Source organism: Vidua macroura, chromosome 36 (assembly GCF_024509145.1).
Source record: "Vidua macroura isolate BioBank_ID:100142 chromosome 36, ASM2450914v1, whole genome shotgun sequence".
Classification (NCBI taxonomy): Eukaryota; Metazoa; Chordata; class Aves; order Passeriformes; family Viduidae; genus Vidua; species Vidua macroura.
Window position 1 is genome coordinate 762648 of NC_071606.1, and position 25647 is coordinate 788294.

Consider the following 25647-nt stretch of genomic DNA (forward strand, 5'->3'; position numbering starts at 1 on the left):
GCCAGCAGGAGCAGGGCAGTGATTCTTGCCCTGCACTCAGCACTGGTTGGGCAGCACCTCGAGTGCTATGTGCAGTTCTGGGTCTCCAATTTAGGAAGGACATGGAGGGGCTGGAGAGTGTCCAGAGAAGGGCAGCAGGGCTGCTGAGGGGTCTGGAACACAAGTCCTGTGAGGAGAAGCTTGGCCGCCACAAGCCAGTTATCCCTGTGGTAACTTTTCTGACACCTCCTGCTTAAAACCCAAAAAGCCAGAAGGATCGTGAGGCCCCGCTTTCACGGTCTGTATTCGTACTGAAAAGCAAGATCAAGCGAGCTTTTGCCCTTCTGCTCCGCGGGAGGTTTCCGTCCTCCCTGAGCTCGCCTTAGGACACCTGCGTTACGCTTTGACAGGTGTACCGCCCCAGTCAAACTCCCCACCTGCCGCTGTCCCCGGAGCGGGTCGCGGCCGGTGCGCGCCGGCCGCTTGGCACCAGAAACGAGAGCCCCCCTCGGGGCTCGCCCCCCCGCCTCACCGGATACGTGAAAAAACGATCAGAGTAGTGGTATTTCACCGACGGCCGGGACGCCGGCGGGCGGGTCGCCCCGCCGCGCCCGGCGCGCGCCCGGCCTCCCACTTATTCTACACCTCTCATGTCTCTCCACAGCGCCAGACTAGAGTCAAGCTCAACAGGGTCTTCTTTCCCCGCTGATTCCGCCAAGCTCATTCCCTTGGCTGTGGTTTCACTGGATAGTAGGTGATAGAAATGGGCCAGGAGACCAGCTCCTGTTAAAGGCCTTTATTGAGTGATCAGCTCTGGGTGGGAGCCTGAGGGGTCACGCACACCGCCGCTGCTCCCTTTGGCGACGCAGAGGAGGAGGTGATCAGTTTTGCTTTGCAGCAGAACTGGGACTCCAGTCCTCGCGGGCGCGCCTAGGAAGACGTCTCCCGGCTCATTGACTAGGGTCCTCACCTCAGTCTGATTACCTTTAGATGGTGGTGATCTCCAAAACCTGGTTGATGGTACAGGGGGACTCTTCCCCACTGAGTCTTGTCACTTAATTTTCTAAATCTCCATGTCGGCTCGTTGTTTCCAGGGCCTCTTGTGGAGTCTTCTTCTGCCTAGCTTCATTTGCATATTACCGGAGCTATTTCCGGCCGCCGTTTTGGGAGCAGCGGAGGCAATACCCGAGAGACTCAATAAGGGTACCAAGAAAGGGATTCAAGAGTGGAGGAAGTAACAAGGGGTACAACTGGAGTATTAACACAAGGGGGTACAACAATTCAACAGTGGGGGAAGTAACGGGGGGGGGTATTACAACAAGGGTACAACTGGAGTGAATATGGTGTACAATAAAGGTGTCTAACAATTATCAGCTTATTTCAACTATCTTAACTTTACCGAATTTATTCATGACAGTAGGTAGGGACAGTGGGAATCTCGTTCATCTATTCATGTGCGTCACTAATTAGATGACGAGGTATTTGGCTGTTTTTCGAACACATATATAGAATATATGTTCCTTTTCCAGGTTAAGTAAAGGTGGCCCGTCCACCTTGGACAAGTCCGGTGAAGTGGTCAAATTTGGTTGTAAATTGACACGTTATGAAATAATAGGTTCTGTCCCTACTCACTATCAGTTACCTAACTGGCTTGTGGCTGCCCTACGTCCCTAGCTGTGGTCTAATTTATTAAAAAAAATATAAGACAGTAGAAAAAAAAGAGCACTATATAACAATACAAAATTAACATAATAAAAACCAACAAAAGGCAGTAAAAAGGAAACAACACTACACCTACTCTGGGTTATGCAGTTTTCTGGCCCTACTGGGGAACATATGTACAATGTCCACAGATGACAGGAGCGCTCTTGTGGAAAAAGTCTCTGCAATTGTCACTTGCCTCGATTTAGAGAGGCCAAGAGTATTCAAAAGTTCAAAGTTCCCTTGGTGCCATTTCCCCCGCGCTCCTAGGGGAAAGCCCATAAAGACAACATCCTTTGCGTTGGTGAAACTCCCAGCTGATGGGAACAAACTTTCTGACTGACTGCAGAGGCCAGGACAAAGCTGAGTGGTTTCCCTGCCATGCCCCAGCCCTTCCTGGCCTCAGGGGCTGATGACATTTGTGCTCCCTCAGGTTCATGTCCCCACACCAAGAGCATGGCTGTGCTCCCACCAGCTCTGTGCAATGCAAACAGGGGCTCCTGAGCCAGTGCTGCTGTGTCTGTGCCTGCAAGGATGTGGCACCTCTGTGAGCTGGGGAAGAGGCCAGGGCTGCAGAGGGAGGATAATGTTGGCAGCTCCATGAGGACACTCTGGGACACTGCCCTGGGCTGTCCAGCACAGTGGGGAAGGACCAGCCCCTGCTCTGCTGTTCCTTCCCCTCTCCCCCAGGGCCCTGGCTGAGCACCAGCCGTGCTGTTTGCCCCCAGCCTGCCCACGGCCAGCCTGGGGCTGCTGACGGGGGTTTTTCTCTGTTGAGCATTGGCCTGGCCATGTTCTTGAGAGAGCCTGGGCAAAGGAGCCTGGAGTCCCCAGGCCCTGGCCTGAGGCGTCAGCGCTGCCCCAGCAGTGCCCATGGCCCGTCCCTGCTGCAGCCCTGGCACTGCCACCCCCAGGACTGTGCCCGGCCCCGAGAGCACTCAGGCCCTGCAGCAACACCAGGGCCACCAGGGCAGCCGGGCAGTGGCACAGGAGCAGCACTGGCACCACCAAGTGCTGCTGCTGCTGGGCACAGCTGCTGTGCCAGCACTGATCTGCCCCCAGCTCTGCACACAGACATTGCTGCTGCAGCTCTAGAGAAGGCAACAAAAGGGGCATCTCTGCAAAAAACTCTGCTGGGAGATCCTTGAGTTCCTTTAAAGCCACCATGAGCACAGCACCTCATTGACACAGTCTGTGGCTACAGGGAAGGTGGAGAGAAACAAAATGAGAAATGCCACAAGGAATGGCTTTCCTTTGTGGACTAGATGAAAAAAAAAAAAAATAAAACAAAGGAAAAAAAAAACAAGACATAACCAACAAGAAGCATCAAAGGTGACTTTTATCCCAAGTGATTTGTGATTTATTACAATTGATTTGCCAGCACTTTAATGATCCTGAAATCATCCAGCCATCAGTGTCCACACTGCAGCCTTGAGCTCCTGGTTCCTCAGGCTGTAGATGAGGGGGTTCAGGGCTGGAGGCACCACCGAGTACAGAACTGACAGTGCCAGTTCCATGGACGGGGAGGAGATGGAGAGGGGCTTCAGGCAGACAAATGTGCCAGTGGTGACAAACAGGGAGAGCATGGCCAGGTGAGGGAGGCAGGTGGAAAAGGCTTTGTGCCCTCCCTGCTCAGAGGGGATCCTCAGCACGGCGCTGAGGATCTGCACATAGGAGAAAACAATGAACACAAATCATATGAGTCCTAAACAGGCACTAACTGCAATGAACCCAAGTTCCCTGAGATAGGATGTGGAGCACGTGAGCTTGAGGATCTGAGGGATTTCACAGAAGAAGTGGCCTAGGGCATTGTCCTGGCACAGGGGCAGGGAAAATGTATTGGCTGGGTGCAGCAGTGAAAAGAGAAAGCCACTGGCCCAGGCAGCTGCTGCCATGTGGGCACAAGCTCTGCTGCCCAGGAGGGTCCCGTAGTGCAGAGCTTTGCAGATGGGCATGTAGCGGTCGTAGCACATGATGGTAAGAAGGGAGAACTCTGCTGAAATGAAAAAGACAAAAAAAAAATAGTTGGACTGCACATCCTGTATAGGAGCTTGTCCTGGTGTCCCAGAGGGAATTGTGCATGGCTTTGGGGACAGTGGTGCAGGTGGAGCCCAGGTGGCTGAGGGCCAGGTTGAGCAGGAAGAAGAACATGGGCGTGTGCAGGTGGTGGCCGCAGGCTCCGGCGCTGATGATGAGGCCGTTGCCCAGGAGGGCAGCCAGGGAGATGGCCAGGGAGAGGCAGAAGTGCAGGAGCTGCAGCTGCCGCGTGTCTGCCAGTGCCAGCAGGAGGAAGTGGCTGATGGAGCTGCTGTTGGACATTGGCTGTGGCTGGGCATTGGGTTCTGCCCTGTGGAAAAAGACAGTGATGAGTTAGAGGAGATCCCTGTAACCAAAATCAAAGCCATTTTTCCACCTCATGACTCAGCAGGAGTTTCTCCAATAAAGAAACAAAGCTTTTGCTGAAGCTCCCACTCTGCCCATGACAGGAACTCCTGTGCCAGTCTGGGACATCCCGGCTCTTTGGCAGCCTGGGGACTCCTGGGATGTCACCGTGGAGCCCCCGTGAGTGCCTGTGACAGATCGGTGCCTTTGCAGCCCAAGGTCCCCTGGGATGTCACCATGGAATGGCTGTGACTGGCTCTTTACCATCTCCAGAAGGCCCTGGGAGGTGGCCATGGAGCCCCTGTCTCTGCCTGTGACATTCCAGTTCTTGAACAGCCTGGAGACTCTTGGGAAGTCCCCATGGAACCCCTCTGAGGGCCTGTGGCAACTCGGTTCCTTCCTAGGCAAACATCACCAGCCCCCCTGTTGCTATGGTCAGTTTCCATGGCAACCTTCACCAGCCCCCTGTTCCTATGGTGGGGTGGTTTTGCATGGGAGGCGCTTATGGAAGAAATGCAAAGAGAAGCTGCTAGCAGTTTCCTCCATGTCTGACACAAAAAGCAATCAGTAATTAGCTTTGAGAATTGACAATCTGTTAAAGCGCTGAGAAAGCTGATAAGCCTCTGTGAACATGCATGTAAAAAAGGAAAAATCCTGGGAGATCCCTCTTTCTTTTCCAGCCGGATGGCCTGGCAAAAGAGTCAGAAAATTCAGATATTGAGATGAGAACAAGATTTGAAATACCAAACCTTAATTACTGAGGATCTCGAAAGCAATAATACAGCCAAGTTGAAAGCAATCCCCCCTTCTGATTAAACAATGCCCTTTACTTACAGATAGATCCAAAGGTCAAATGGAATGTTCTGTCTCACCCCCCAATGTATGGTTCATCCCACACCTGTAACCCTCCCCTGAAGTATCAGGTATCTGTAACCCCATTGGCCCAAGTCCTGTCCCAGCCCACCTTGAAGCCCCCGATAAGGTGTGGCCGAGGGACCGGACGCTCTCTCTTGGACCTTCCTCTTGGGACGCTCACCCTCTCTCTCTCTCTCTCCCCGCTCTCCCTGGGCCTGCCACGAGTTGCAGCTAGCAACTCCAAGCAGGGCCCTTCACCCCTTCGAATAAACCAAATGTTCTAAAGACCTGGCTTCAGAGATCCTTCATCACCACCCATCCAAACCGTCCTGGAGCCCAGCTGTCCCCGCAGTCCCCAAATCTGGGGGGCCAATCTGCCCACACTGGGAGCCTCCATGAATGTCCAGCTCGTTCTCCTGGGGCTGTCAGCACAGGGTCCGTTGCCATCCGGTTCCATCCCCCTGACTGGCACTGATCTCCAAGGAAGCCTGGACCAAAGTTCAGCCAAAGCCTCAGCCAAAGTTCCCCAGTTAGGACAGTGCGGAGTCTTGCACAATTCCTTTTCAAGATGATGTCAGCACATCCATGACATCATAGCACTTGTCCATCTAGTCAAGAATCCCCCACGGGGACACTCTGCTCTCTCATCCATGGAGCACAAAACAGCAACATTCCAGAGGAAAATCTTTGCCCATAGGCACTGCAGCTCCTTGGGCAAGTTCCAGATCAAACAGTCAAGGCAGTGGCCTGAAATGTTTTCCCAGCTGGGTCACCAGAGATCCCAGATGCATCCACAGTGTCCCTGTGGAAAGAGAGAAGCAGGAGCCTTTCACTAATTTCACTTATGTCAAACAGGAATTGCAGCCATGGACATCTCTTGGGAACCACTTCTCCACTTCTTTTTTCCTTCTTGGAACCTATGACAAATATCTGGATACACCTGGGAAAAAAAACCTAGGGACACTGGGATTCTCTGTGATTCAAGCAAGGCTCCCACAGGCTTCAGCACCCAAACCTTTGACCCCCACTGTGGTTCTCCTGAAAAATATGAGTGTCAATTCCCAAACAGGGACACAGGAAGGTTTTATGACCGGGTAAAATTAGAGGAGTGGCATGTGGTGAACAGTTGAAAAAGCAGAAGTTTCCAAGTCCTTGAACTTCAGAGGCTACAGGGAGAAAGCTTGAAGTTTTTATGGTCCATTAATCTCTGTCTTCTCTCTGTTCATTTGGCACATTCCAAGTCCAGAGCAGATTATGGGAAGCAGACCTGCAGGAAGAGTTGAAGGCTCATTGCCAGAGAGAGGAAGAAAAGGGGAAGGAGGGAAAAGAATTCCAATTGCTTTTTTAGCACTAGAACAACAAAAAGCTCTTCACCCATTGTCAACATTGCAAGGGTGAGGCACGTTCCTCGTTTCTTACGCTAAAGTGCAGTAATTTGGAAATTGTGCCTGGATTAGAATACGACCACAGGCCAATAAGTGACCCACTTTGGTTCCCAAATCAGAAATCATGAAACTTCTCCCCAGATGTGTTTCCCTTGCAATAAAGAAGGCAGTTTGATAACTTTTGTCCCAAGTTTCTTCTGAGTTCCTGACTTCAGATGAACTGGAACCGTCCCGGCAGCACAAAAGCAGCCACAATGAGCGGGATCAAACCCCCAGGTCATCCTTCAATGCACTCGATCCACACCTTCCACAGCCCAGCAGCAATTCCTGCCTCTGCCCCCCGCGCTGGGTCAGCCTGAAGGGATCGCTCTGTTGTGCGGGGCCGGCTCCTGCAGCGCTCGGAGCCGCTCTGTGTCCCAGAGCTCCAGAGCTGTGGGGCCTGTGCCACCTCTATTCCATGGCTGTAGTTCCTGTTCCACCACTGTTCCACCTTTTCCATGCTCACTCCACTGCTGCTCAAAAGCTGTGTTGTGCTGTTTCAGCACACTTGCTCTGCTCCTCCACCACTGCTCCACTGCTGCTCCAACACTGCTCATCCACCACTGTTCCACTTCTCCTTCTCTGCTCCTCCCCTGCTCCCCTGTTGTTCCACGGCTGCTGCTTCTGATCTAGTGCTGCTGCCACAGCTGTGGTGTCACAGAGAGGGGAAGGTTGGGGTTGCCACAGCTGTGGTGTCACAGAGCCAGGGACAATGGGACTGCCACTGCTCAGGTGTCACAGAAAGGGAAACACTGGGGTTGCCACGGCTGTGGTGTCACAGACAGGGGAACTCAGCAGCTGCCAGGGCTGTGGTGTCACAGAGAGGGGAATGTTGTGGCTGCCTCACAGCGGTATCACACACATGGGAATGCTGGGGCTGCCACTGCTCTGTTGTCATACAGAGAACGTTGGGGCTGCCAATGCTGTGATGTCATAGAGAGGAGGATACTGGGGCTGCCTCTACCGTGGAGTCATAGAGAGGGGAATGTTGTGGCTGCCAAAGCTGCGGTGTCACAGACAGGGGACCCTGGATCTTCCACTTCTGTGGTGTCACAGAGAGGGGCACTTGGGGCTGCCACATCTATGGTGTCACAGAGAGGAAAATGTTGAGGCTGACACTGCTCTGGTTCCACAGGCAGGGGAACGCTGGGGCTGTCATGGCTGTGATGTCATAGAGAGGGGAATGTTGGAGCTGCCATCCTTGTGGGGTCAAAGACAGGAGAACATTTGGGGCTGCCACCCTTCCAGTGTAACAAAGAGGGGAATGTTGGGGCTGCCACTGCGGTGCTTGTGGCAGCAGCTCTCTGGCCACAGAGAGCAGGCACAGACTTTCCCAGGCATTTTCCTGGGGAAGCCTGGGAGAAGATCAAAGAATGAGAAACAATTCTCGTCTCCACTTGTTGCACCTGCTGTTGTGCACATGTGGAATGTGTCATGGAGATTTGTTTGCCAAAGGGGGATTTTGTAATTGGACACTGGGTGGTGTTTGGCTGGATTGACCAATTAGGTCCCAGCTGTATCGGACTGGCTGTAAGGGTTGCTGAGTTTCTTAAGAAGTACAGTATAATACAGTATAAGATGATATAATAAAGCAATTGATCAGCCTTCTGCAGTCATGGAGTCAATGCTAATTATTCCCCAGCTGGGGGCCTGTGGCGACAGGTGTCTACCTGGAAAGGGGCAGAGGATTTAATACCTGTTAGTTTCATAAGAGATAAGCACATCTTTATTATCTGGGTCACTTGAGTACTTTGAAGAAATGGCAAAGTTTTCCCACCAGGAACAGGAATTTCCTAGCCCCACTGTTTTCTTCTGCTAATGGCAGGAGAAGAAATACTGATCTTCCCCTCTACCAATGCACCAACATTCAGTCTAATTTTTCATAACCCTCTTCCTTCAGGTGTTTCCAGCTCTCCTGGTTAACTGGCCATGTTTAAGGACCTGTCTTCATTTACAGCAGCTGCATCTATGCCCTTCCTGTTGCTCCCAGATTTCCTCCTGCAGCTGGTCTCTGCTCATTCCTATGTGTCTCCCTTGACTGGCTTCATGCTTTGAGCATCAGGGAGTTTCCCAGTTTTTCCATAGTTTAAATAACTCCTTACTCAGCATCTTAGTTGTAGTTTTATCTTTTATATCACCTCTTTTTAAGAGATTGACTAAAATCCTTCCTGTATGGCAATGCCTTGTAGACGAGGGACATGTCAGATGCTGCTGGAATGTCAGAAGGAGCTGAGGGAAGGGTTTTGATGTTTATTAAAATTTATCATGTTGACATTTTTGCTGTTGGCCATGAAGAGAAAGCTTTCTGTGCCTCTGAGTCTCAGCAGTTCCTGGGCCCTCAAAGGACACAAACCTGATGAGTTGTGGTTGCCACTCCAGTGGCTGCACTTGGACCTCCCTCCATAGCCAGAGCAGAGCTCCCTTGTCCCACAAAGTCCCTGGCACTGGAGGGATGAAGGAAACAGGAAAGGCTGCGGGGATCAGGGGCAGGGCAGAGCCAGGCAGAAGAAGAACTTTTGCATTTGGTGGAGCTGTGCCTTGCCTTGGCTTTGTTGGCTGCCAAGAAATGAACATCCCTCTGTGTCTCGGGCAGCTCCTTCTCCAAGGAAAGCAGGTGGGAGTTGGAGCCAAGGAGCTGAAACCGGCAGGTGCAGCCTGGGCTGCAGGGAGCTCAGATTTGCACAAGGCTGCTCTGAGTGCCAGGGCTTGGATGGGGGAAATGCTGGGGTGGGAGTAGGGACAGAGTCAGATTCATTGTCAGCCATGAAGGGTCTTGATTTTCCTATCTATTCCAACTGCATGAGGAGGTACTTGGATTCAGTGTCAATTGGAGATTGCACATAGCCATGTGTTAACAGGGAAAAAAAAACCCTAAACAGGACCTAAAACATGTTGTCTCACTGTCTTTTGAAATATGATCTATTCAGTTTGAATACACTTCAAGGCTCTGGAGCAGGAAAATTCAGCAGCAGCCTCCAAGTTGCTGAGGATGGCAGCAGCCCCCACTGAGGCCATCCCTGCCCAGAGAGCCTGGGGGAATGGGCAGACAAGGAGAGCGTCCCTGGGGCTGGGCAAGCAGAACTCAGAGGCACCAAGGGCACCAACAGCTGGGAAATGGAGTGTGGAATGTGGCTGTGAAAGCCCTGCCTGGGCTGTGCCAAGCAGGACAGACAAGCCCTGACTGCCATCCCCCAAACAATTTTCTCAAGAAAACATTTGAAAGGAATTACAATAATTTGTGTCCTCTGAGTTGGATGTCCTGCAGAAATACCAACAAGAGATTCTCAGGTGATAAAAACAACCAAACAGCCTTTCGTGGCAATTTGAGAAAATCAGAGAAACTTCGGGAAATGGTTTAATATGACATTCAATCAACAAAAAACACTTCTCAGAGTATTAACTTGGCCCATTCAACTTCACAAACTCTAAGCCCGTTCAATTTTAAGTTAATCAAAATTTGCAAAAGGAGAGAATTAGAAGAAGACACAGAAAGAGAGAAAGACAAATAAGATATGGAGAAGCACAGACAGAGCTACCAGCTACTGGATTCCAGTGTTGTTTAGATGGAAATTCCAAGAAGAGGTAGGGTCAAGATGTGTGCTTGCCTTGTGGTCAGCCTTGAATACCCCTTGGTCTTCCTGGGCCCTTCCCCCAGCTGGGACTTGGGGTCATTTGGTCACTCAGGAGCTGGGCTGGGGGCTCCAGAGGTGGCTGTGGAGCATTGCCTGTGCTGTGCCAGGGAGTGGCAGACACTGCTGGGCTGGGAGAGAGGCTCTGGGGGGATTGGGGTTCTAGGGCAGGGCAGTGCTGGGGTGACAGGGCAGGGCAAGGCTGGACCTGCCCCTTCCTCCCCCCCACACAAAATGATTCAAGCCAACACTCTCCTCCAGTCTGTCACAATAGGGGTTATTGGAGGTGGAACCCAAATGTGGCCATGGGCACCTGGTCGAGAAGGACAGCTCTTTTCCATGGGAAGGAAAGCACGGAGACATCTCCAGGGTTTTGGGGAGAGATTAGAGGTGACCCTTGTGTCACAGTGGCCCCTTGCTTCCATGTTAAGTGTTATTCCATTGCCAAATTATGAAGTTCTGGGTTTTAAGTAAGGTTAAATATTGTTACGTGCTGTTCTTCTGCTAAATGCTGAAGTCTAAGGTATCAGTCAAGTCCTGTTAAGTTTGAGCTCTGTTAAGCTTTTTGGCCGTATTCCTTTTATCCTTGCCCTCACTGTCCTTTAGGCACACAGAGACAGAGACACACACACACACACACAGACACACACACAGGGACAGTTCTTGGCTCATTTCTGGTTTAATTGCCTGGATTTTGTTTGGTTTTCTTGTTGCTTTGTTTCCTTGGTGTGCCTGAAGTGTCCAGTCAGGAGCAGAGTGACTCTTGCCAAGGAACTCTGTGGTGCTGTCGCTTAATATTAAATCTGGTTTTTACTGATCCCCTGCCATGGATTTTTTAAGTGCTCTCAAACCCTCATTCATAACAGGGTGAAGAAGCCCTGGCCCAAGCTCTGGCCCTGGGGGACACAGGGACGCTGCCAGGGGTCCTCGTCCCCCTGTCCCACCCCTCACAGCCCTGACCCCCCATCCCCATGTCAGGCTCTGGGGTCGATCTCGTGGAACATCCTCTGGGGGAGGCTGCGGTGCCAGGGGTGGGGGGACCGGGTGGAACAGGGGACCCTGCTGTGCATGAGCAGCGTTGGACTTCTCTGGGGGGAACTGTGAGGGGGCAGAGGTGTAGTGACCTCCCCAGTGACCTCATACATCCCCTGTGATGTCACACAGCCCCCTATGATGTCACACAACCCATTGTGATGTCACACCGCCTCCTGTGATGTCTCAGCTCACCCTGGGATGTCACAAACCCCCTTGTGATGTCACAGAGCCAACCCTGGGAGATCTCTGTGATATCGTACAGCTGTGCTGTGATGTCACAGAAGATTCTGTGACACCACAAAGTCACTCTGTGATGCCACTGTCTGTTCTGTCATGTCACAGCCTGCTCTGTGATGTTACTCAGATGCCCAATGATGTCACGACCCACACTCTTGGAAAGTCCCCATGGAACCCCTCTGAGTGTGTGTGACAAATCTGATCCTAAGCAGACAGTCATCACCAGAAGCCTTTGCTATGGTCAGCTTCCAGTGTGACCATCACCACCCCCTGTTGCTATGGTCCATCCCTTGGCAGCTCCATGGAGACCCCATGCCAGGGGTGGCTGCTGATTTATTAAAGAAATATGGATATTGATCTAGCACCAATATCCAACTGTGACGGACAAAAACTCTCTAACAGTTTAAAGTTGGGAAGAGTATGCTTATTGCGACGCCGGGCAGCGTGCGGGATAGCTCCCAAATACACACCGCACCTTTCAGATGATTACAGAGTCCTTTTATCCACACAAGTGTTGAATACCCAAAATACAAATACACATTCATACTTTTGGTACATCCCATTCCTCGCTTCGTATGCTAATAATTTCAAAAGCTATTAAGCATGCGTAGTTTGTTCCTTGAAATGGGTCAGTGGTCCCTTTCATGGGGAGGGGTCCCAAAATGAGGAAGTAAATGAAGTCTTCCTCATTCTGACCTTTCTACATTTTCAATGCTAATATGACAAATGAACCTTGGTAGAACTCCCATTCCCTGTCTTCAACTGGTTTCAGAACACAGGAGGCCCACAATTGTCTTATGTTGCTAAAAGCTATTTGTCAGTTTCTACATTCTTCATTACAAACCCAGCAAACTAAACATGGTGTTGACAAGCAATCAATTATTAGTTAACTACGAACTCTTAACTTCATCAAGGCCTACTTAAAAATCCCTTTATTTTAATTAACTCTAGTAAGGCTTATCTCTAACTAAAATCTTAGCTCCTCTAAAATCTCTAAATCTCTTAAAGTTTATGTTTCACTGCCATGGACACCTGTTGCCACCTGAAGCCTGAGTCTGTAGCCATGGCAACCATTGGCAGTCCCATTCCCAGGGTCATGGGAACCCAGAACCACAGAATTGGCTGAGCTGGGAGGGATCATCACGATCCTCGAGTCCAGCTGCTGGCCCTGCACAGGACACCCCAACAATGCCAGCCTGGGCCTGGCAGTGGTGTCCAAACACTGCTGGAGTGCAGAGAGCCCTGGAGCTGTGACCCTTCCCTGGGGAGCCTGGTCAATGTCCCAGCAGCCTCTGGGGAAAAACCTTTTCCTGAGATCCAACCTAAGCCTGCCCCGACTCAGTTGCAGCCGCTCCCTCCACTCCTGTCCCTGGGCACCAGAGTGAAGAGGTTCCCACAGCTCCCAGCCAGGGACCCGCTCCCAAGGCTGCTGCCATGGCCACCAGGGCTGGCACCAGCTGGGATGCTCAGTCTCCACCAGCCAGGGTTTAGGAATGGGATTCCCCAATTTCCTGCTCCTGCTAAAACCGCCCTGCTACTCGCTGCCCTCCCGCCTCCCATGGAAAGCACAAAAGGCAAAGATCCCTGGCTGGGATAAGAAAAATTTATTGTGAACAGCAACCACATAAGGAAGAAATAGGAACACAAACAATATTGAACACAGAAGAGATAAGAAAACTACACCACCACCGACTGTCTCTTCCCAGCCACCTATTCCCTCCTACCTGGAAAGGCCACCCTCCTCTTCAGGAGAGAGAGAGAGTCCCTTTCCTGCCACTGGCAATGACCTGATGTGGGAGTGAATGTTATGACAGCACCACGGCCAGACCCTCGTGTTCTTTGAGCCCACCTCATGTCATTGCCAGAGGCAGGAAAAGAGACAGGTTTCTTCCCAGCATGGATCACAGGGAACATGGGTCACCAGGGCTCTTCCCAACGTTGGTCCTCCAATGGGGGATGAAGCTGGAGGACTGCACGAAGCTCTTCCTGCAGTCAGGCCATTTGCAGGCCTTCCCTTACTGGTGTGTCCGTTGGTGTTCAGTCAAGTGAGAGTTCCTGGAGAAGTTCTTCCCACACTGGGGACACTCGTAGGGCTTCTCCCCGGTGTGGATGCGGCGGTGGCTGACGAGGTGGGAGTTTTGCTTGAAGCCCTTCCTGCAGTCGGGGCAGCGGAAGGGCCTCTCCTCGGTGTGAATCCGCTGGTGCAGGATGAGATGGGAGCTGATCCGAAACCTCTTCTGACACTCAGGACACTTGTAGGGTCGTTCCCCAGTGTGAATCATCTGGTGGCGGATCAGCTCAGAGCTGCAGCTGAAGCCCTTCCCACATTCCCCACACTTGTAGGGCCATTCCCCAGTGTGGATCATCTGGTGGCGGATCAGGTTGGAGCTCCGGCTGAAGCTCTTCCCACACTCCAAGCACTTGTAGGGCTTCTCCCTGTCATGAAACTGCTCATTCACCACCAGCTTCGAGCTCTGGCTGAAGCTCTGTCCACCTTCCTGGCACAGACTGGGTCTTTTCTCTTCAGAGCACTCTGGGCTGGGTTTGGAGCCCCTCTTCCTGCGGGATCTCTGGGGCTTTTCCTCCCCATTGGATTCCAGCACTGTGGAACCACTCGAAACGGCCTCTTCCATGAGGCTCTGCTGCGGGGATTTGTCCTCCCTGGTCTCCATCTTCAGCTCCTTGTCTGGGGGAGGAACAAGGACAGGATGGGATTTGCCTCCATGCCAGAGGGAAGGGGAAGGAGATGCCCCCAGTGCATCCCCGGGCGGTCGGCGCTGGCAGCGGGGTTGTCCTGCAGCCGGGGGCAATGCTGGGCTGGGAGATGGAGCAGGAGAGGGGGGGAAAGGGGCAGTGACTTCCTCCTCACCTGCCTGGGTGTCCTGGGGCATTGTCTCGGTTTGAAAAGACAGGTGTCTGCTAAGGAAGACAGGATCCTCTCTTGAAATAGAAAATGTAAACCCCTTCCCTCCAAATTATGATGATTTTGAAATTAAGGGTTTCTCGGGGAAAAATATGGGCATAGGAATAACAGTTCTTTCCTAGAAAAATACAAATGCTATTGGACAAAGAAAAAAAACCACTGACTGAGTCAGAATACGACCTGACACCCTGTGGGTCAGGATGCTGGCAGCAGTCCCAGGAAATGGGGGCTGCAGTCCTCCTGCAGTATGACAGGTGTGGTTGTGTTGAAGCAATGATCCTGTAGAAGGGTGAAGTTTTCCTCTGAAGGTCCAGTGGTGGTGTTGTTGGGAATCTTCCTCTGGGAATCCAGTGGAGAAGAAAAGCTGCTCCACTGAGAATGCAGTGGGAAAAGGATGCCGATGGCCTTCAAAGTCCGAGATTATAAACAGGCAGGAATGCTTGGCCCCTCCCCCTGGGCGGAGCATCTCACAATGGGATGATGTCATTTTTCTCAGTCCTGCAGGGACATTCAATGGCCCATTAAGAGAAGATATTTCCTGCAGGAAAGATTGGTTGTGGAAGAGATAAAGAAAACTGGTCAATTAACAGAAGATAACTGTATCACTTCTAAGAGATGGGAATTGATTACACACGCCCAGCTACATCAGGTAATTTAGAGATATTGACCCTTGTTCTGCCACTGCAAGATTTGGGAGAAAATACCTTGGACCACTACTTTTCCATTTTCACCGACCTTGGAGAGGACCCAAAAATCTCCCAAGATGGGGTTTGGAGGCCTCATCACACAACCAGCAGGCAGAGGCTACGGGCTCTGGGCTCAGTGGCATGGAGACTGAGGAGAGAACAGGAGTAGCCTGGGAGGGGCTGAAGGGTGGTTTCAGAGATGGTGGAGCTTTTCTTCCTAGAGGAGATAAGCATGAGAAGGAAATAATGGCACCAAGGGCAGCTGGGGAGGCCCAGACTGGAGAGCAGGAGAAAGGAATTTCTCTCCCAGGGCAGGGCTGTGGTGCAAGACGTCCCCCAGGAGCAGCCTGGAGCAGCCCAAAGCTTTGTGTGGCTTGGCAGCTCCTGTGCACAGCCCAGCAGGGCTGGGCCACTGCCTGCAGCCAGCCCAGGCACAGCCCAGAGGCACAGAGAGCTTCAATCAGTCAGGGCTGGGAAGGTGCTGAGAAGTGCCTGGGGCACAATCAGTGCCAGCCCTTGACACAGGAACCTCTGGCTGCAGGACAATGCAGCTGCAGCTCCTGGAGTGTTCTCCTAAGGCTGGAACATCCCAATGCCCACAGACTCTGTGAGTACATTCTCTGAGGCCAGGGGTGCCCAGGGCTGTCCTGCAGAGCAGGGTCCTGCAGCCCAGGGCGCTGTGCTGGGCCAGGGCCTCTGCTGCCTGCCAGGGACAGCTCTCAGCCAGCCCTGGGTGCTTCTCACAGCACTGGGGGACAAGATCTGGCTGCAAGGAGACAGCTGGTAAGGCTTGGAAGTGTTCTCCTTGTGTGCTGAGGATGCTGCATTGTTCAGGACTGCTCCCAGCACGGCATTGAACTGCAGAACATTTCCAAGTAGATTCTACTGTCGTGGTTTGACATGGAAGTGAATTTTTTTTTTCGGGAAGTTGGGTCAAAGCAATCAGTGATCATGTTTGGATATTGGCACCTGGAGTGACCACTGAACATATGGACACGCCTCTGAGAACAGAGGGTTCTCAGGGGGTTTTAACAGGGGGTTAAAAGCAAGAACTCCCAGGGGAACTCTCTCTTTGTTTCCAGTCATCAGAGAGTGCAGTGCAGACTCTCCCCTGACCAGTCATGGCCTTGTCCAGGTCGGCCGAGGGGGCTGAAGGTCTGGAACCGAGCCAGCTCCTGCGAACGGAAGGGTGGAGAGAAGCAGAGATGCCTTTGTCCCCCACCCCCAGAGGGAAAGAGACAGAGAGCCTGACGGCACCTGGAGATTTGCCGGCAGAGGAGATGCAGAAAGGGGGGGGATGATGCCCATCGTGGGAGTCGAGAATGCGGGGCAGGGATTTCAGCCGTCCAGGGAGTCTGAACTTTTAATCCTTTCCGGGAAATGAGGGCTTTGTAAAATATTACTCCTCCTCGATTTGTAGTGGAAGAGAGACAGTCCAGGACCTGAGATGTTAGAAGAAGAAATATTTAGGTGGGAGGAGATGATGAAGTAGGTTTTGACTGGACTTTTCTTGTTAGCTCTAGACTGAACCAAATTCTCCTGCAATAGAGACTGCATTTCAGGGGGATGCAGTGGTGACCCAAGGAGACCAGCTTCAGCAACCACCAGCGAAGGAATGGCAAGAACAGAGGAAAGCTGAGGAGGGAATGGTGATGCCCTCTGTCTTCAGGAAGAAGATGATTTCTGTTCCTGGACCCTTGGCCCCAGGGGAAAATGGGGGGACTGTAGTCCCAAGATGAGAAGCTGAACTGTTGTATCTTTGGGTCTGTGGCAAAGCATCCTTACAGGAGCCCTATGAGCAGTCTGTCCATGCGTGATGGTGAGAGCCCTGTGACATGGAAAGGAGAGTGTCACACTGGCAGATTTACTCTGGGCGGTTGCCATGTGTGACATGGAAACACAGGAGGTGGCAACTGTGTTTCCTGTGGGGTCTATGGCACAGGAGAGGCTTCTCTCTCCCTTGATAGACTGAGTATTGATTCTCTGAAGTGTGGTAATTTGAACAGGAATCCCGGGTGACGTTTCATGGTGGTTGTCTTGGAAATTGGGAGGAGGAGGGGTGTTTTAGAGGGTCTTCATCCTGGATTTAGTGTGTGTGTCTTTTGTAGTAGTAGTTTAATAACGCTTTTTTTCCCCTTTGTTATTAAGCTTGGGCCTGCTCTGCTCTGTTCCTGATAACATCTCACAGCATTTATTTGGGAAGGTGTATTTTCATGGGGGCGCTGGCATTGCACCAGTGTCAAACCATGACAGAGCTTAACAGAGCTCAAACTTAACAGGACTTGACTGATACCTTAGACTTCAGCATTTAGCAAAAGAACAGCACATAACAGTATTTAACCTTACTTATAACCTAGGACTTCATGATTTGGCAATGGAATAACACTTAACAATATTTGACTTAGATTATAATTTATTTGGAACTTAACAACTTAGGAAAAGAAAAACTCTCAGCAGCATTTAACTTAGCTTACAGCTTGTGACTTAACCTTACTTACAGGCCTGACTGACTCAACTACCCAAGGCACTCAAGCCCCTCCGAGAGCAGCATTTCTGCCACATTTCCCCAGCACATGCACTGGTGTGTGCACACAGAGACAAAGAGTCAGTGCAAGGCACCTGAGAGAAATTCCCCTGAGGGCAGGGAAATGCTCCCTGCCGAGGCTGTGGCATCTCCCCAGCGGGCAAAGGGTTGAGCCTGGAGGAGTGGGGGGATCGGCCCAGGCTCCGTCGTTGTTGGGGGATCCCCCGAGTGCAGCAAACGGGAGAGTTCCCGGATCGGAGACGCCCCAACCAGAGGGAGGTGGCTGGCCCAGGAGAGCTCCAAGGGGCTCCTTTTGGACCACAGTTTGTAGGGCCCCAAGAGAGGGGCTTCAGTCCCAGCAATGGTTCATCCTGGCCGCACTTGGCAACAACAGCTTTCTTTGGCAGTGTGAGAACAGGGATGTTGTGCCACTGAGGGAACAAAAACAGTTCCCAGGGCTGCTCCTAAAGAAACCAGGAGCTCGTAGGGCAGCAGCAGTGCCTGGACCAGGCAGTGTTTGTGATGAGCTGCAGAGGAGCTGAGCCCAGGGGCTGTTGGCCAAGGCTGAGGCCCAAGGAGCATTTCTCAGCTGGCAGGGCGGGCTGAGAAGGGGAGGGGGAAAAGCACCAGCACAGGGCCCATGGAACCAAGGGACCATTGTGACACTGTGGAGCCTCATGGAATCATGGAGACCACTGTGACATTGCTGAAGCTCATGGAACCAAGGGGACTGTACTGACTCTGTGTGTCCTCATGGAATGTAAGGATCATTGTGACACTGTGAGGCCCCGTTGTGACACTGTGGTGCCACGTGGAACCGTGGAGACCATTATGACACTTTGGGGTGTCATGGAACCAAGGGGCCATTGTGACACAAGGGTCACCTCTCATCTGTCCCCAAAACCCTGGAGATGGCTCCGTGCTTTCCTTCCCATGGAAAAGAGCTGTCCTTCTCGGCCAGGTGCCCATGGCCACATTTGGGTTCCACCTCCAATAACCCCTACTGTGACAGACTGGAGGAGATTGTTGGCTTGAAACATTTTGTGTGGGGGGAAGGAAGGGGCAGGTCCAGCCTTGCCCTGCCCTGTCACCCCAGCACTGCCCTGCCCTGGAACCCCAATGCCCCCAGAGCCTCTATCCCAGCCCAGCAGTGTCTGCCAGTCCCTGGCACAGCACAGGCAATGCTCCACAGCCACCTCTGGAGCCCCCAGCCCAGCTCCTGAGTCACCAAATGACCCCAAGTCCCAGCTGGGGGAAGGGCCCAGGAAGACCAAGGGGTATTCAAGGCTGACCACAAGGCAAGCACACATCTTGACCCTACCTCCTCTTGGAATTTCCATCTCAACAACGCTGGAATCCAGTAGCTGGTAGCTCTGTCTGTGCTTCTTCATATCTTATTTGTCTTTCTCTCTTTCTGTGTCTTCTTCTAATTCTCTCCTTTTGCAAATTTTGATTAACTTAAAATTGAACGGGCTTAGAGTTTGTGAAGTTGAATGGCCCAAGTTAATGCTATGAAAAGTGTTTTTTGTTGATTGAATGTCATATTAAACCTTCTGCCAAAGTTTCTCTGATGTTCTCAAGTGGCCACTAAAGGCTGTTTGGTTTGTTTTGAGCTCCTGAGAATCTCTTGTTGGTATTTCTGCAGGACATCCAACTCAGAGGACACAAATGATTGTAATTCCTTTTACATGTTTTCTTGAGAAAATAGTTTGGGGGATGGCAGTCAGGGCTTGTCTGTCCTGCTTGGCACAGGCCAGGCAGGGCTTTCACAGCCACATTCCACACTCCATTTCCCAGCTGTTGGTGCCCTTGGTGCCTCTGAGTTCTGCTTGTCCAGCCCCAGGAACGCTCTCTTTGGCTGCCCATTCCCCCAGGCTCTCTGGGCAGGGATGGCCTCAGTGGGGGCTGCTGATCTCCTCAGCAACTTGGAGGCTGCTGCTGAATTTTCCTGCTCCAGAGCCTTCAAGTGTATTCAAACTGAATAGATCATATTTCAAAAGACAATGAGAAAACATGTTTTAGGTCCTGTTTAGGTTTTTTCCCCTGTTAATACATGGCTATGTGCAATCTCCAATTGACACTAAATCCAAGTACCTCCTCCTGCAGTTAGAATAGATATGAAAATCAAGACCCTTCATGGCTGACAATCAATCTGGCTCCTTGGCTCCAACTCCCTCCTGCTTTCCTTGGAGAAGGAGCAGCCCGAGACACAGAGGGATGTTCATTTCTTGGCAGCCAACAAAGCCAAGGGAAGGCACAGCTCCACCAAATGCAAAAGTCCTTCTTCTGCCTGGCTCTGCCCTGCCCCTGATCCCCACAGCCTGTCCTGTTTCCTTCATCCCTCCAGTGCCAGGGACTTGCTGGGACAAGGGAGCTCTGCTCTGGCTATGGAGGGAGGTCCAAGTGCAGCCACTGGAGTGGCAACCACAACTCATCAGGTTTGTGTCCTTTGAGGGCCCAGGAACTGCTGAGACTCAGAGGCACAGAAAGCTTTCTCTTCATGGCCAACAGCAAAAATGTCAACACAATAATTTTAATAAACATCAAAACCTTTCTCTCTGCTCCTTGTGGGCAGAGAGCAGCAGCTGACATGTCCGTCATCCACAAGGCATTGCCATACAGGAGGGATTTTATTCAAAGTCATAAAAAGAGGTGATATAAAAGATAAAACTACAACTAAGATGCTGAGTAAGGAGTTATTTAAACTTCTGAAAGCCTGGGAAACTCCCTGATGCTCAAAGCATGAAGCCAGTCAAGGGAGATGCATTGGAATGAGCAGAGACCAGCTGCAGGAGGAAATCTGGGAGCAATGGGAAGGGCATAGACAGAGCTGCTGTAACTGAAGAGATGTCGTTAGACATGGCCATTTAACCAGGAGAGCTGGTAACACCTGAAGGAAGAGGGTCATGAAATATTAGACTGAATGTTGGTGGCATCGGTAGAGGGGAAGATCAGTATTTCTTCTCCTGCCATCAGCAGAAGAAAACAGTAGAGCCAGGAAATTCCTGTTCCTGGTGGGAAAACTTTGCCATTTCTTCAAAGTACTCAAGTGACCCAGATAATAAACTTTTGCTTATATCTTATGAGACGAACAGATATTAAAACCTGTGCCCCTTTCCATCAGTTGTGTGCCCATGAACAGGCAGTTCTCCTTTAGGGCCCCAGTACCCTGAGGTGCTGAGCTGGGATTGGCTCTCTCAGAGAGGAGCTGAGGGAGAGCAGAGCACCTTGTAAGCTGAGGGGTCTGCTGGAATTCCATGCCCTGCCCATCCCACAGCAGCCGTGCATTTCCCTCCTCCAGCCTTGGTCTCCAGCACAGCCATGGAGGCTCTTTGGGCTCTTGACTGTTCCTGCAGCCAGCAAGGGCAGCTGAGCTCTGCCTTTGGCACAGTCAGCCCTGGCAAGTGCAGGCCATGCTCAGCAATTCCTTGTCTGTGCCCGGCCTTGCTGCCAGCCCCGGCAGTGGCTGCGTGGCCCTTTTGTGGCCCTGTGCTGGCCCAGCCATGGTGCCACAGCCCCTGTGCAGGCCCAGCCCAGGACAGGAGCATTGCAGCTGGGAACGGCCCCTGTGCCGTGGTGCCCACGGCAGCCTTGGGGCTCTGTGCCCCATGGCCTCCCTGCTGGGCAGCCTCTGCCAGCTCCTGCCCAGCCCGTGGCACCTGTGGGGCTGCACAGACAGCCCTGCCCCGGGCTCTGCCGGCCTCTGGGCCAGCAGAGAGGCCGGCCAGGGCTGGCCATGGCCGGGAACAGGCCCTGAGCCCCGCAGGAAGATGGAGCTTGGCCACAGCCAAACTCAGCCCAGGCCAAAGCTGGGCTCAGCAGCCAGGGCTGCCAAGGGCTGGGGACAGAGGCTGGCGCTGACAAATGTCCTGGAGCCCCTCCCTGCTGTGTCCATGCCACCAAGGGCACAGAGCAGCCTCATCTCTCAGGCATTGCCTGTTTTCCATGCCTTGCACAGGCGCTGACCCTGCCCCACAAGGCCTGGGCTGAGTCCTGCCCCTGCACACTCAGCCAGGCTGAGATGGACACTGATGGTTTCTCTGTCAGCCTCTCCCAGCCCAGCCCAGCTCCCTGCAAGCTCTGCCAGCTGCCCTGAGCTCTGTGCAGCACCAAGGGCCTCTCCCCAGCACAGCCCAGCCGGCTCTGGCCCCACAGCTCTGCTCAGGCCAGGCTGCTCTGGCCACTGGCCCCACGGCCTCAGCCCCTGCCAAGGGCACAGCAGCAGCTGCAGCTCAGCCAGGACTCAGCCCCAGCCATGGGGGAAGGGGCTTGGCCAAGGCACAAGGAGGCTCCCTGGCTGCCCTGCTCCCCTCTGGCTCAGGTGCTGAGAGCTCTGCAACCCCTGCTGCCATCCCATCTGCCCAGGCCAGCACAAGAGGCCCGGCCTTGGGGCCCTCCAAAGCTGCTCCTGCTCCAGGCCCAGGGCCCATCCCAGAGCTGGGGCAGCCACAAAGCTGTGCCCATTTCTGCTCATTGCTGCTCTGATGAGGATGCATCCTCGGCCACTTGGAGGTTGCTGATGGATTTTACTACTCCACAGGCCTCTTCTTTCTTGAGTTCTTCAATTCAGGACTTCAGTGAGAAAAGCTCAGAAACATTTGTTCAAAACACCCAAATAAGAGAAGCCCATGGGAATAATTCAAGTCTTCAGTTCCTCTGTGGTTAATTAGACAGATTTCAGAAGTATATTCAGTGTGAATCTAATATATTAAAAACAATGAAGATGGGATTGCTTTGTCCTTTTAAGTTTTCTTTTTCTGTTTAGAGATTGAGATCAGCAATGTCCAATTTGATAGAAATGGGCCAGGAGACCAGCTCCTTTTTAAAGCCTTTATTAAGTGATCAGCTCTGGGTGGGAGCCCGAGGGGTCGCGCTCACCGCCGCTGCTCCCTTTGGTGACGCAGAGGAGGAGGTGATCAGTTTTGCCTCACAGCAGAACTGGGACTCCCGTCCTCACGGGCGTGCCTAGGAAGACGGCTTCTGGCTCGTTGCCTAGGGTTCCTCATTCCACTCCGGTTACTCTAGGTGGTGGTGACCTCCAAAACCCTGTCGGATGGAATAGGGGGGCTTTCCCCCAGCAAGTCCAGTCACTTAATTTTCTGAATTTTTAGGTTGGCTCGTTGTTTCTAGGGTCTTTTGTTGGATTTTCTTCTGCTTTGCTTAATTTGCATATTACTGGGACTGTTTCCGGCCGCCATTTTGGGAGCAGCAGAGGCAATACCTGAGGGACTCAATAAGGGCACAGGTAAAGGGAGTACAACCAGGGGTATGTAAGGGGTTTAACAGTGTATAAAACTGTAAAATAGTTGATGATTGTTAAGCATGTACTGTTAGTTTGGTTATTATAGTGTCAATGGGGTTAAAAGGGGAGTTATACGGAATACAGTACTCAACTTATCGTATTACACCTAAAGTGAATCCCCCCAAGCAAAAAGGAGCCAGGCTGGAGAGAACTGTAAGGGCCAATCAGTGCTTTAACTGAATGAAGGATCCCAACAGAAACCAAGGCAAAGGAACAAAAAACAGTATAAAAAGGGGGGGCATCCGAGTCGGTGAGACTGTGCCGCTCCACCTGGACCATCGGGAACATCCCTGCTCAAGAAAGGAAGAGCAAGCTCCAGCTCTGCAGCATCCTTGCTCAGGAACGCTCCTGCTCTACCTGAGGGCCCCCTAAGATTTAGGCCTTATCATAAATGCTGAAATCACTTTAGAACCGGGAGTGTGTTCCCGTTTTTGACAGTATGTCAGTTAGACACCAAAAGGGAAAACCTGCATCAGCAGCAGCTGAAAACAAAGCTAGAATCTAAGCTGACACATTTCAGATTTTAATTTCTGGGTTTTAAAAGTCATTTGGCTCAATCCAGAACTCCATAAAGCCGTTTAGTCTCCCCTTGAAAAAAAGAAATATTCTCATTAGAACACATTTTCCAGTGATGCAGCTGCTGTTAGACAACAAGGGGAAACATATAGGCAGGCAGATTCCTTGCTCCTCTCTTTCTCACCTCAATAAATTTGCCACCGTTAGGATAAACCATGAGAACACAAAATTCTCTTCCAATTACATACATAAAAAGAGTTTTTAATTCATTCTTCCCAAGTTAATTTGTAAGGCTTTCATAAAAGATTGGAATGATGGTCTTTTCTCTTCCAGATGGACAATGTTTTGTTAGACCAATTCAAGACAAGGCTTCACTTTCAGCTCGTAACACGTGAGAATGTCACGTGAAAACCAAGAAGCAGATTCTGGCCAGAGCACTGGTTTGAACCTGCCTCGGGCTGGAGTCACCTGACCGAGTTCTTTTGGCGTGTATTTTGAGTGTCTTGCATTGAAACCATGCAAGAGCAAGTCAAAGGCAGGCATCATAGAAATAGCCACTAAATAGATAAAGGTAAAAGATTGAATTATAAAAACTGTGCTTTTCTAAGCGGAAAATCTTTTTGCTGAGCTTGAGACTGCACTGTGTGACTGACATGAGGCTTTGCTCACAGATTATGCATGAACAATCTAGAACCTCCTGACTTCTCCATCAATTTGTATCTTGTGTATTTTATCCTTGCCCACTCTAGAAAAGCTAGAAAATTAAGGAAAACATGCACAGCGATTAAGAAAACACAGTGCAATTTAGGAACCATTCAAGAAAACCATGGTTAAATTGCCTAAATGTTGTATCCAGAGATGACCCAAACAATTGCTGCTGAAGAACTTAAACACCATTAACTTTATTACCAATTTTCAAAGGCAGGTGGAGTTGCTCTTCCTGCTCGAAGAATTGAACAGGACTCTTGCTATTAGCAATTAAATTATTATTTGATTCCAGCTTAATATGATTTCAGAGACTCATTATAGCTCTAAAAGTGTAGAACACTGTGTGCTTTGTGGATGAAAAGACCAGAGAACCGTGAACAATTCTAGGGATTTATGTCTATCATATTGATTGGTCAGGGCAGTATGTGAGCTCCTGTGAAATCCTTTGACAAAACATTATAGTTTATCATACTTAACTTGAAAGGATTCCCTGTCTTTGCCAGGTGTCAGTTTCAGAGAAGCACAGAACCAGTTAGCTTGTAAGCGATCTCTGAGATCACTGCGCCAAGCTTTGCACCAAACACCACCTTGTCAACCAGACCAGAGCACTGAGTGCCACATCCAGCTGGTCCTTGAACACCCTCAGAGACGGCGGCTCCACCACCTGCCAGGGCAGTGCCTTCCAACATTTAAAAATCCTTTCTGTGAAGAAATTCCTCGCCCCCATCTTGCTACAACCTCCTGCCAGGCTGGTGTAGAGAGTGACAACGTTCCCTATTGCCCTGATTTTTTAAAAGTGTTAAGTTTTCCTGTATAGTTCTTTTGAAAGCTTTGGAGTTCTTTTAGAAGTTTTCTATGCCTTCTGATGTTTACATATTCCTACTGGAGTTCTCACGCACTCTTCATGGAAATAATGATTATTTTGCATTCTTCTTTGTGGGACGAGAGACTTGATGGACAGTTAGTTTGACCAGTGTGGTTGGAGAAGTAGCAATTTCATCCACTGCCACTTTTAGAATTCTATATATTGCAAAGTCAGAAATCAAATTAGCTCTTTTTCTCTTTTGAACGTACCAAGCTTCTGTGGACTCATTTCATGTCCAGTAGCGACAGTTCCCCCTGGGCCTCCTTTGCTCAAGACTGAGCCCTCCCCAGCTCCCTTTGTCCTCTCAGCCATTTCTCATCAGATTTACTCTCTAGACCTTTAATCAACTTCCTTTCTCTTCTCTGGACTTGCTCCAGCGCCTCAAAGTCCTCCTTTGGATGACGCCAAGCTGGGTCAGAGGGCGGAGCTGCTGGAGGACAGGAAGGCTGCAGAGGGCCCTGGACAGGCTGGATCCATGGGCTGACACCACTGGCATGAGGCTAAACAGGACCAAGAGCCGGGTCGTGCACTTTGGCCGCACTAATCAGCTGGAAAGCTGATTGACAAGGGCTGAACCTGAGCCCAGGTGTGCCCAGGTGGGCAAGAAGGCCAACAGCACCGGGCCGGTCTCAGCAATAGTGTAGCCATCAGGACCAGGGCAGTGATTGTCCTTCTGTGCTGGGCACGGGTGAGGCCACGCCTCGAGGGCTGTGTCCCTCTCTGAGCCCCTCAATAATAATTAAAGTTTCTCTAGCTTTATTCATTATTTGCCTCCTTTCCCTGCCCGGCTGTGACTGGAACTACACCAAAGGGAAAGTGCCTGCAGCCGAGGGAAGGCTGTGGTTGGGTATCTGCTTCTGTTTGTCGTTGCTGTTGTTTGT

The 25647-nt window shown here is 51.3% G+C and overlaps 2 protein-coding genes across 2 annotated transcripts in view; one reads left to right on the forward strand and one right to left on the reverse strand.

The window, feature by feature from the left end:
• The window catches only part of LOC128821200 (zinc finger protein 208-like), a 1118338-nt gene that overhangs the window by 739809 nt on the left and 352882 nt on the right, over positions 1-25647 (forward strand). The window lies entirely within an intron of this gene.
• On the reverse strand, positions 13258-14556 carry LOC128821206 (gastrula zinc finger protein XlCGF9.1-like). Its single transcript, XM_054002168.1, has 2 exons — positions 14330-14556; positions 13258-13928 (listed from the first exon to the last, which is right to left on the reverse strand). The coding sequence occupies exon 2, from the start codon at positions 13912-13914 to the stop codon at positions 13258-13260; it is 657 nt and encodes a 218-aa protein (XP_053858143.1). The 5' UTR covers positions 13915-13928; positions 14330-14556.